This window comes from Myotis davidii, unplaced genomic scaffold (genome assembly GCF_000327345.1).
Source record: "Myotis davidii unplaced genomic scaffold, ASM32734v1 scaffold86, whole genome shotgun sequence".
Taxonomy (NCBI): Eukaryota; Metazoa; Chordata; class Mammalia; order Chiroptera; family Vespertilionidae; genus Myotis; species Myotis davidii.
Window position 1 is genome coordinate 1,459,553 of NW_006298058.1, and position 12,806 is coordinate 1,472,358.

Below are 12,806 nucleotides of genomic sequence, written 5' to 3' on the forward strand. Positions count from 1 at the left end.
ATTCATCAGAAGGAATTAAAAAAACAAAACTTCAGTGGCTACTGCCATTTCCTATATCTAATTGTTTGTTAGCTTTTAGTGTATAACTTAATGATTTTGCTCATGCTCTTTTATTCTACAAAACTCAAAGTTAATTGAGGAAAAGTATTAATTTCTTAAATGAAATTTATATATTTTACCATTTTACTTTCAGCAATATTTAAGCTAACTAAAGGAGGAAAGTATTCCATTCCATTTATTGAGGTTCTAAAAATGAGAAAAATACTTTAAATGCCAAAGTTTTCAAAAATATAGTTTCATTTCCTCTCTAAGACCTTAATATGTTTCCCTTAAATTGTAGATTCATTTATTGTGAATATTACCAATAGAATTGATACTGTTAAACAAAATTACCTGCTAATTTATAAACAGTAATACTTATTGGAAAATTAAGAAATGGTTTTCATAAAATTTCTCATATGAGAAAAAGATTCTAATTTCTGCAGATAGGGTTTGCACCCTGAGGTTTGGCTTTGGTCACATGACTACCTGAGGTGAAAGCAACACCTGGGGTGAACTCTAAGAGTTACATTGCAAATGACAGCAGTAAGAAGAGTTCACTGTGGAATTGATAACACATTTTCATATCACTTAATTGCAAAATATTGACATTGGTCTTTTTTTCTTTTCTTTTTTTTTAATGTGGCAAATTCCAGACTCTGCTAATTGAATAAGAGAGTTTGGGGTGAGGGGTTTATTTTATAATTTAAAAAAAATCAATTTCCTCTTTGAAAGATTTTTATTAACACTCATGACTAAAATATAATTCATATTTGAATAAATAAAACTTACCACTTGGAGAATGTCTTCATCTTTTGGCATAACACTAAGTTCCAATGTTGTATCACTGAAATTGAAAATATACAAATACTATTTTAGGGAGGTGGGAATATATAAGAAAGACATCAAGAAAAATAGTTAACTCAGAAGTATTTCTTAAATTGCTTGAGAATTTAAATTTTAGTTTTAAAAAAATCTTTATTTTTTTTAAATCCCAAGCATTAAAATGAAATTAATTCATACACATACACACACACACACACACACACACACACACACACACACACATTATATATGAAAAAGAGCACCCTGCCATATATTTGAGCTATTCATAATCAGTCAAGGCTTCTTTATAATTTAGAAACATAATTTAATTTAGAAACAAAGTATATTATTAACATTAAATAGTCCTGGAACAAAATTCATCAGTATATAATTTGTCATTATTATTTTACTTCAAGTAACAGAACAAATCACACATTTTTAGCACACATTATCACTATTTATCATGTTAAAAAGTACATGAACATAAAAATAACCAAAGATCCCTCACATTTAACATTTCAAGCAATATTAAGCATTCTCATTTTGAAATATCCCCTTTGGGCCTCAGGGGTGAAGAAAATCAGAGTTCACCATCAAAACTTTTTTTTTAATGTTTTTATTGATGGGGAAGGGAGAGGGATAGAGAGATAGGAACATCGATGAAAGAGAAATCATCGACTGGGCTGCCTCTTGCATGACCCCTACTGGGGATCAAGCCTGTAACCCGGGCATGTGCCCTGACCAGGAATCGAACCAGTGACCTCTTGGTTCATGGGTCACTGCTCAACCATGAAGGCACACCAGCCGAGCACAACTTACTTTTTTATTGATTTTAGAAAGAATGGAGGGGGAAGAGAGGGAGAGACAGAGAGAAAGAGAGGGAGAGGGAGAAGGAGAAGAGGGAGGGAGAAGGGAGGTAAAGAGAGAGAGAGAGAGAGAGAGAGAGAGAGAGAGAGAGAGAGAGAGAGAGAAGAGATCAATTTATAACGTTTGAAACAATATAGTATTTCAACTACTATGCTTTCTTCTTTATGATTGAATTTTAGAGCCTTTACAGGAAAACTCAACATCTCATTTCATTTTGGTGCCATATTCTGTTCAAAATGATAGACAGTTTCTCTATATATGAAAAAATTCAAAGGAGTAAATTGTATTGAGTCTTGCGACCTGAAATTGCATTTAGATAACGCAAGGAGAGTGGTGCTGTCCCCATCAAGTGCTCCAATAGCTAACCTAACAATATCAGGTAGCATTTTTCTCAATACAATCAAGATATTAAAAAACAATCAACAAACAACAACAACAAAAACACAAAATCCAGTAATTTACTGGTGTCTCTTTTTGATAGATTTGAACCCTTATTTGGGTGTTTATAAATGCTAAGAAAATAGAAAACCAATAAGAAGCACAGGTTCAAATGATTGTAACTAGTAAAATATATAGGTATTTGTATTTCAATGTTTAGAATTGGTAGAAAATACATACTGATGTTTAGATAAATTCTTCTGCAAGGGTACATTGTTACATTAATATACTGCAGAATCTCAATGGCTTTGTGTTGCATTTTCCATTTGCTAAAAACAGCAGATAAAAGGAACACGATTTTTAAAAAGAAAATAGGTCCAGCCAGTGTGGCTTAGTGGCTGAACATGGACCTATGAACCAGGAGGTCACAGTTCAATTTCCAGTCAGGGCACATGCCTGAGCTGCGGGCTTGATCCCCAGTAGGGGGCATGCAGGAGGCAGCTGATCAATGATTCTCTTTCATCATTGATGTTTCTATTTCTCTCTCCCTCTCCCTTCCTATCTAAAATCAATACAAATATGTTTTTTAAAAAATAAGGGACAGATCCAAAGACAGAGAAACAGCAAGCAGACTATCAATCCCGAGAGGGACAGTAGGGGAGGGTGGGGGCAAGGGGAAGAGATCAACCAAAGAATTTGTATGCATACATATAAGCCTAACCAATGGACACAGACAACAGGGGAGTGAGAGCAAGGTGGGGGGGGGGGGGGTTGAGGACATACTTGTAATACCTTAACCAATAAAGAAATTAAAGATTAAAAAAAAAAAGAAAGAAAATAGGATCATGAAAAAACAGGATTTCTCTATTTTTCAAATTGCTTTATTGGCTAAAAAGTTAGGAATGCCATTTCATTTGAAAGATGAACTGCAACAATAATGAAAATAAATAAATAATATGGATTTTGAGGGAAACAAAGATTATAGTTATGGTCACTTGGAAAGCCTATTTTTAAAGAAGACATGTTAACAAATACACTAAACATCCTCAAATTGAAGGCTGACAAAATATCCTATATAATAAAGGCTAATATGCAAACAGACTGAATGGTGAAACGACCGGTCACTATGACGCGCACTGACCACCAGGGGGCAGACACTCAATGCAGGAGCTGCCCCCTGGTGGTCAGTGTGCTCCCACAGGGGGAGTGCTGCTCAGAAGCCCTGAGCCGGGCTCAGGGCTGGCTAGCGCAGCAGCAGTGGAGGGAGCCTCTCCTGCCTCTGCGGCAGTCGGACATCCCCCAAGGGCTCCCGGACTGTGAGAGGGTGCAGGGTGCAGGCCGGGCTAAGGGAACCCCCAACCCAAGTGTACGAATTTCGTGTACCGGGCCTCTAGTATTGGTATGTTTACGATGATGTAAATTATTTTAAGAAAAAGAATTTGGGGTGGATCTCCCCACTGCCTCTGGAGAGACTTCAGATGCTTTTCCAGTCCCCAAGGCTCTTCAATACTCTAAGATCAATTAGTAAGAAACACCTAGACTTTAATGTTAGAGGCTAAATTTAAGATTTGCTTTCTTTAAGACTGTCATTATATATTAAAATAGTAAGAATACTCTGAGATCAATAAGTCATGATCACATTATCTAATTGTAAAAATGACCATGTATTAGGGCATCTGTGTAACTAACAGATTATAGTCTCAGCCATCGTTAGAGAAGCTTGATAGACATCTTTATAAAGCAAAAATCTTCAACTTAATTACAGACAGGTGGGGATGGATAATATAAGGCACTATATAACCCAAAAGTTAATATATCTTAATCTGGGGAAAACGTACAGTAGTGATTATCTAGAAATTGGACCCCAGATTCATGCATACTCTTGACAAAAATTCAATATGGTAACCTCTTTGGCTTTCAATTTCTTTATTTGTAATTTAAAAAAATCTTCTAGGTGTGTGGTAGATAAAAAGAGTATAGGCCTAAACCATCTTTGAGGTCTTATAGATGGTCACTCTACAAATATTTATTTAGCTTTAGAACTCAAAATTCTATCATTCTGTACAATGCAGGCAAACAAATGGATTAAAAAGATAATTTCTAGCTATATTGGTTAAAACAACTGAATAAATTTGAGCCAAGGAATATTATTCAATAAGCTATTTAAAGATTACTAAGAGGTTTTGTTTGTTTTTTAAATACATTTTTATTAATTTTAGAGAGAGAGAAAGAAAGGGAAAGACAGAGAGAAAAACGTTGATTGGCTCCCTCATGTGCCCCACCTACTGGGGATCAAGCCTGCAACCTGGGTATGTGCTCTGACAGAGAATCAAACCAGCAGCCTTTTGGTGCATGGGACGTGCCCAACCAACTAAGTCACACAAACTAGGGCAGTAAGAGGTTTTAAAATCAATTATGTATGCATTTATTTATATATATTGTAAACAAATTAACATTTGTCACTTCAAATAAAAGTGGGAAACTTACAGATAATCTAAAGTGCATGCCTATTAGACTCTAATGGATTTTAATCACATGTTTGATAAAATTGTCAAAGCAAAGCTACCAACTAAGCTATCCTCAGGAGTCTTCCTGGCAACTCCCAAGTGCGTTATCCACTTTAAGAGAAAGTTCCACATCACACCAATTTCCTACAGAAGTACAATGTTGTATTTAATCTACTTGCTCCATTGATTTATAAAACCCATCTTTAGCAAAATTAATTGTATTTCAAGAATCTTACCTGTTCTGAATTAAAGCAATTACTTGGGAATAGGTCTTTCCAATAACACTTTCTCCATTGACTTTTATAATTCGGTCACCTTCAAAGAAGATTAAAAAAAAAAATCACATGAAGAATTTCTAAAGAAAGTCACTTCTGAATACTTTTGAGATATGCCTTGAGTAACACAATTTTTTAATGTATCCTTGCTCATTAAAAATAAATCTAAACTTTAATATATCTGGCTTCTTATGAAATACTAGAGGCCTGGTGCACAAATTCAAGCATGGTTGGGGGCCAGCTGGGGGAAGGGGCCAATGGGCAATTGGCCGGCCGGCCTCGCCCCCTGGTCGAACTCCTGGTCGAGAGGACAATTTGCATATTAGCCTTTTATTATATAGGATAGCCATGTTTTAAATAAGAGGTCTAGTCATTGATGAATTTAGACACCTCAAAAGGTATAGTCACTGAGTGGCCATAGCTCTACTATTTATGCCTCTATCAGCTATTTTCTGAGTTGTAGTTTTCCTGTTCACTCTGTCATTTGTGATAGAAAAACATTCAATAAACTTAAACAGCTGTTTCAGTACCTTGGTGTCTAATTCTATATAGCTGATTTACTTGTAGTATTCTCCCAATCTACTGAGTTTATTGATTAGCACTGTATGACAGAACTTAAATATGGATATGTACATGGTTTAATGTGTTCTTCATTTTAATAAGAAACACATTTTGATTACTCAGAAAAACTCAGGGGAATAGAAAGGAAAATATTGGGAAAAAAAGGACAGGCAAAAAAGGAATAAAGGAAAAAATGTCCTGTGTATGTGCTTATCACAGTATCTCCTCAATCTTGTCAGGCTTAGAAAGTGATGGGCGATACCTTCTCAGAAATGGAATCCCATACGTGCACTGACATGCACATTATACATATTAATGATATTGAAATTAGGCTTACTTTAAGTGTGATGAAAGAGACAATTAAGGTAAATAATATATATTTTTTAAAAATGAAAGGTGTGCAAAATAGGGAATGTGCACCCTGAGGGAGACAGTGGTTCTTTGAAAGGGCCTCTGAGAGTCCACTATCTGAGTGGTAACCCAAACTGCCCACAACTTAAAGGTAGGTAACAGTGCACCCTAATAAATCTTAGCAATGACACTCACCACTGATATTTGAAATTTATCTGTAGCTGAAAAGACATTTTATTCAAAAGCTAATAAAAGATAGTTTTTTACTAATACCCATTTTAAATTATTTCATGTTCAAAAACAAGAGAAAAGAATAACTTTTTAGAGTGTACATGAATATAAATGAAATCTCTACTTAGTTTTTATTAAAATCACAAAACATTTTAGACCAAACAGCTATCAGATTATATTCTCTGATACCTACAGATGAGGCTAGGTTTGCATAGCATTAAAAAGTTAAGCTACTTTTTATGGCGCAAATTAATTCAGATGAGGTACTTTCAGAACTAAGAGATCCAAGAAGATTATTTCAATTATGTCAACAAATACCTTCATCATTTCTTACCTTGTAATCCTTTGTCAAAATGAATGTGTGCAGCCTGGCTGGTGTTGTCAAAATAAAATGTGTGCAGCCCAGCCGGTGTAGCTCAGTGGTTGACCTATGAACCAGGAGGTCACGGAATGATTTCTGGTCAGAGCATATGCCCGGGTTGTGGGCTCAATCCCCAGTGTGGGGAGTGTAGGAGGCAGCAGATTAATGATTCTCTCTCATCAATGATGTTTCTATCTCTCTCTCCCTCTCTGAAATCAATAAAAATATATATTTTTTAAAAATGAAAGGTGTGCAAAATAGGGAATGTGCACCCTGAGGGAGACAGTGGTTCTTTGAAAGGGCCTCTGAGAGTCCACTATCTGAGTGGTAACCCAAACTGCCCACAACTTATAATTTACATTAAATTATTTCTGTTCAAACCCATCTATTTCGGTACCAAGAAACTATCAATTAGGTTTCAAAAAATAGTAATAATAGATGTGAAGAAAATGAAGAAATAGGCAAAAGTATAACTAAGGAGAAATTAGGAAGTGAAATATGGAAGAAGACAGAACAGAGTAAAAAAGAAATAAAAAGGTGTTGTGTAAAGAATATCAGCACCTGTGCATAATCCGGCCTCAAAAGCAGGTCCTCCTTCTTTAACCTGCTTAACAAATATGGTGTCCATTGGTTCCAAGCGGTTTCTTTGTTTTCCTGTGGAGAGAAAATAAAGCCCAAGGCACAGTTTAATTTCATTGAAATATCAAAATGTAAAAAGTAATTTAATTGAAACAATTAAACGAAGATTTTGAATGAACTATTAAATACATACCCTAAATTTGTATGCTATGATAATTTAGGAGTCTTCACTAATTCAAACGATTATTTTGCTTCTTCCATAAAACAATAGTAATAGTGTCCCTTTACTGAGTACATTCTGTATGTAAATTACTACACTAAGTACTGTGCACACCTGAGAGCTAATTTCCATAGCAAGTAAGTATTACTATCACCATTGCATCGAAAGAGGAAACTGAGGCCCAGAGAGATTAAGTAAATTCTCCAAGGTCATAGGCAGATTACACAGGCACTACTCACTACTGTTTTTTAACCCTGCCTTGTGCTAAATAAGCTTTAAGTTATAACGACGAATAAGGCACAGTCCTTCTCCTTTAAGGATTCTGGTGGGAGAGAAACATTCAAACAAAGAATGGCACTATAGTATAAAACACAGACAGTCCTGACAACGAGGAGCACACGATCACCTCTGTGAGTCAAGTATTTCACAAATTGCTGTCCATGAACCATCTGCAGTAACATCTAAGGTGCTTGCTAAAAACCAATGTTCCTGGGTCCAATCAGAAACCTGCTGGGTCAACAAGTGTTCCAGATGATCCTTACACATACTAATTTGAGAACAACGAACAGTTTCAGTAAAATAGAAGCCAAGGAAAAATTCACAGGTAAGAGGACATTTAAGCCAAATGATAAGCATCATGGTAAGTAGGATGGGGAACAAAAAGGGAAACACACACAAAAAGGGAGACAGTTGTTCTCAGATCGGTCCCAGACCAGCAGCATTACTCTCCTCAGGGAACGAGTTACAAGTGCACACTTGTGGACCCCACTCCAGATCTACTGAATCAGAAACTCTGAGGTGACTGTGAAACACACTCCAGTTTGAGAACCACAGCCCTGACCTTAAAGAAGAATATGACAGACACATGCATGGGGTAACAGAATAATACTTGTTAAATAGCAATGCTGGGCAGAAAATGACTGGATGCAAATATAAAGAATTCATAATGATTGCCATATAAAACTGAATTTTTATTATCATGGTGTATCACAAAGGTGGCCCAAAAGAAGTTTCCCAGGAAAGGAATACTGATCAGTAGCTCCTTTCATACTTAGTTATTTACTCTGAAAGAAGTCTTCCTAATCAGTGAACAACTCAAGTACTAAAAAAGCAACAGGGTTTAGTGAAAATTGCTTGTGTTTTAGAAGCCAGTAGACATGGATTCAAATCCTTACTTTGTTATTTGATAGTTCAATTGCAATTAAGTAAACATTTTTACATAAAGAAATAATTACTTTTTTCTATAATATAGATAATTATTCTGTTTTTATACTCCTCAAGGGGTTCTCAGAAGACTTAATGTGGTAACATTAGAATGCTCTCAGCATGGCATGTAATTGGAGTAATTCCTCAGTAAATGTATATTTCCACTCTTGTTTGCATACAGCTTAAATGAGGATGAGTGTCATATTTTTATGTTCTTAATAATTAAAATTTTGAATGGTTATAAAAACACACTTTCAAAATATCTCATCCAATTTTAAATACTTTAAATCTACAGTAAATATATATCAGATATCTTCCCAAAGAAATTTCATATAGCCTTCTCTCCATATTCAGATAACATGAAAATATTGTGAATCCTTTTGTCACTTCTGATTAGCTATGACAGTTATGACAGACAGCCATGAGTGCTTTCTCATGAGGTTTAGGAGGAACAAGAGAACTAATAATAGTCAAATTCCTACCACACAGAAGAATGTCCTAATTCTTAAAGTACTTGGGGACTAACTATATCTGCAACTTAATTTTCAAATGGTTTGAGGGAGGAAAATAAACCAAGATACCCACACACCCAGACGCAAACATAGATAAAGCAAACATAGCAACATGTTAATTGGTGAATCAAGAAGCTATACTTTGAAAAAGTTTTTTTTAAAAAAGCTGGGGGAATTTTTCTGTATATGCCATGCTTTATTTTCTTTCATAAAAGCTATCACTCACTACCTAAAATTACATTTTTATTTGCTTACATATTGGTTGTATGTCTCTCCCACTAAATTGAAGAGCAGGGATTTTGTCATGTTCCCTTATATCCATGACACCTATGACAAAACCTGACAGAGCAGGCATTCCATAAGTCATTATTCAATTAATGAGTAAACTTACCAATTCTCATGAGCCTTCACGATGGGTGCTATGATCCCAATACCACACTGTCCCGCGGAAGAAGCAGAGACTGATACTTGCAAAGAGACAGAGCAGGGATTGGAACCCTGGAATGCGAACATGGTGCTCCATGCTGCTTCAAAAGGAACTGAACTACTTATTCATTTGTCAAGCTTTACAGAATACAAGTAGACAGTCCACTTACAATGAACTAGAAAGGATGCAAATACTTAATTCTAATCAAATTGGTAACCAGGCTAGGTCCCCCTCTGGCCAACTCAGCATTTACAACTGGTGGCATTAGGTAAACCATGTATTTTCTCTTGGCTAGAGATTTGAAGGTTTAATAAGTTTTGTTGTATCAAGTCATTGCTTGCATGAAAAAATTTATATGATAAAAAAGAAGAAAGATTTTTCTTATGAATGTCTTCTAGTCTACTGTGTCCCAAAGGTGATAACACCAGACATAGTTATTTAAAAATATAAAATGTCAATGACCATTAATGAATTCTACAAAATAATAAAAAGTTGGCTGAGTAGCAATGTAGTGACCTTTGAAATTTTTGATAGAAAATTTTACTTATACCGAATAGCTGTAGTCCAAAATAATTTGATTCTAAATTCAATAAAGGAAATGCTAATTTTGCAATGATACTTGTGTAAAAAATGACACTTTGCCAATGACAAGTCCCTCAATACACTATGCCTGAAAACATATGAGTAGACTAAATAAAATATGAAATAGACTAAAAAAAGAGCCCAATCCTATAGCAAGCCCTATTATATCTGCTGAAACCTATACTTTTGATTCTTGTTTCTGGGCTTTCCTTTCTGGACTTTCTCCAAAATTCTGACTTGCTATTGCTACCTAGATATCACCTTTACCACAAAAAAAATTTCCCACAGATATCCATTAATTACAGGCTGGGTCACTAAGAAATACATGTCTCTTCAATTTCCATATTCTTTGACTCCAAGTCTTGAGTTAAACACTTGGTTCATTAATTTGAACAGTGTCTTCTTTTTAATATTTGCTCTTTGCAATTCTACTGGAATTGGAAATCCATGGTATCAAATTTAAAGTGTATTATTCAATCTCTTGTGTCTTAATTTTTTGTAGGTCAGTTTCTAGATATGCAAAAGTAAGAGCCTGATCCTGAATTCTGGCCATTTACCAGGAAAAATGACTCCTCGCTTCTGTATGACAATTTGGCAGTCAGACGGCTTCCCTGGCAATTCTTAGCAAAAGCCTCTTCAATTCTACATCTGTATTTTATAATTTCTCATTATTTTTAAGAACACAAAGGACATTTTAAATACCTTATTCATGTGTCATTTCCTTGACCTTATCAAAAGAAAAGGAAAATGTTTCCTTTTAGCACCTACATGTAATTAAATCTTTCTATATTTGAGAAAAAGGAAGTAAAAATACAATGATCTGACATGGACAAGAATGGCTAAAATGACCAAGTACAGACAAAGTCTCATTTCATGCTATTTAATATACAATTAGTAAAGATTTAAACAAGAGGACAAAAAAAGCATACATGAATTTACCTCAAGTTGAATATTAGACTTTGAAATCAGAAACCATGCACATATTTTTATATTATAATAAATATAGTCAGTATGGAGAAAAAAACATAACTGAATAAAACAATAATATATGTAGGGTATCCCAAAAATGCATACAGACATTTTGAATAATTACAAAGGCAGTGTTTTTTAAAATATATTTCATTTTCAAAATTGAGCTATCAGTTGTTAAAGTGTGTGTACATTTTTTTGAGACACCCTTAGGTAGTAGCTGCCAAACAAACATTGGATAAACAAGCAGGTAGGCATGATTTTTATTCTCCGTCTCCAGTATCATGCAGTAAGTAGGTCAGAGCATGGGCCCTGTGACCTGACTATATGGTTTAAAATCTCGGCTCTACTCCTTATTTTCCAAGTAGGATTTCCAGATTCCACAATATTTGGCACATACGTGTATTAAAAATTATTAGTTGTCTATCAGAAATTTAAATTTAATCCACAGCCTCCTGTATTTTATCAGGCAACCATATCTCAAAGTGATTTTAGACAAATATTTATTTATTCCTACCTAGCAAGGTTGCTCTCAGTATTAAAAACAGATAATCCATTAAATGCTTACATAATGTCTAATACAAGTAGATATTTAATGAATGTTACTTATTACTATGCTTGTCTGATGATAAACCTTCAGAAGGTCTACAGATAGATCAGGGGTGATCAAGGGCAGAGTGCTCATCAGACAGCAAGGGCTGGATAAAGACTGGTTGAGGTGGTATACAACCTCAACTGTCACACTATGGGGAAGTCTAGGGATGTTGATCAAAGGGAAAAAAGACTACAGAAAAGACAGTAGAAAAGTAAGAAAGACTACGAAAATATTTCCAGCATTGACAGGAACTATATACACACCCACTTTCAAAGAGACTGGGGTCTAAATCCAGAGTGCTTCATCTTTAGACCTTGGGCTTTGTCATTCAGAAAGATAATTTAAATCACTAATGAACCCTCTTCTGTGAAGAGTGCTAAAGTCAAAATCACCTGCAACATTTAATTTATTTCAAAATTAAAGAGCCCTATAATGAAGTTCCATAGAAGAATAGATAAGCCTAGGTCAGGGAATCCTACAGTTCTGGGGACAGGAGAAATATATTTCTTAACAGATTGAAAAAAATATACCCATTACACAAAGGAATACCCATATTTTAACCAAAAGTAAAGCAATAGAAAATAATGGCTATCACTGAGATTAAGCTTTTTCTCCCCATTCTCAGAGTTCTCAAACATGCTATTAAAAAAATTTTAATGGGAATAAATTTTCCTTTGCTTTTATTATGTTACTTTTTTGGTATTTTATTTATTAATTTCTTTGCTGTAAAAAAACAACAACTCGATCTCTGTACAAGAGAAGGCAGTTGAAATTAAACTGCTTCAATGTGTTATAAATTAGCCCCGGAAAAAGTATACTCTCCACAAAGTGGAGAGCTGGAGAGGCACATCACGTAATAGAATATTAGAGCTCCAGGCATCAATTATTTAAAGAAAATCAATTAAATAGCTACTGAAATTAATATCTAATTTCAGGCCAAAAATAACTGAAACTGTAGTGGAGATTAAAATAATATCAAAGTTAAGTCTGAATGATAAAAAATGATCTGTACTTCCCATGATGGATAATAGATTGCCACTATAAAAAGGGGGCATGTAGAAGAATTTATTGAGCTTAAGTTAGGAATTATGGATCCACTAAGGCAAAAAACAACAAACAGGAGTAATAAGCACCAAATTCAGGCTCATGATTAGCTCTGAGGGGAAAAAAATGTGGAGAGTGGTATAAAATTATGCTTACAGTCAGTTATGCCTAGGAGCAGGTGGGGGGAGACATGTATGAGAGGCATGGATGAGAGAGGCTGAAATGTTAAGATAACAAAGATAGATGGCAAGCATTTAGATGTTACATTTTTCCCTAC

The 12,806-nt window shown here is 34.8% G+C and overlaps 1 protein-coding gene across 7 annotated transcripts in view; it reads right to left on the minus strand.

Annotated features, from left to right (window-relative positions):
- ARHGAP21 (Rho GTPase activating protein 21) overlaps positions 1-12,806 on the minus strand; it is a 135,526-nt gene that overhangs the window by 52,859 nt on the left and 69,861 nt on the right. For 5 of the 7 annotated variants that reach the window (XM_006773817.2, XM_006773814.2, XM_006773813.2 and 2 more), the window contains exons 5-7: positions 6,957-7,049; positions 4,853-4,931; positions 832-886 (exon numbers count right to left, since the gene is read on the minus strand). In XM_006773817.2, coding sequence (XP_006773880.1) covers positions 832-886; positions 4,853-4,931; positions 6,957-7,049 — 227 coding nt within the window. Of the gene's footprint in view, positions 1-831; positions 887-4,852; positions 4,932-6,956; positions 7,050-12,806 lie in introns of those variants that run through there. The other 2 variants (XM_015570515.1, XM_015570514.1) reach the window with 1 other exon arrangement.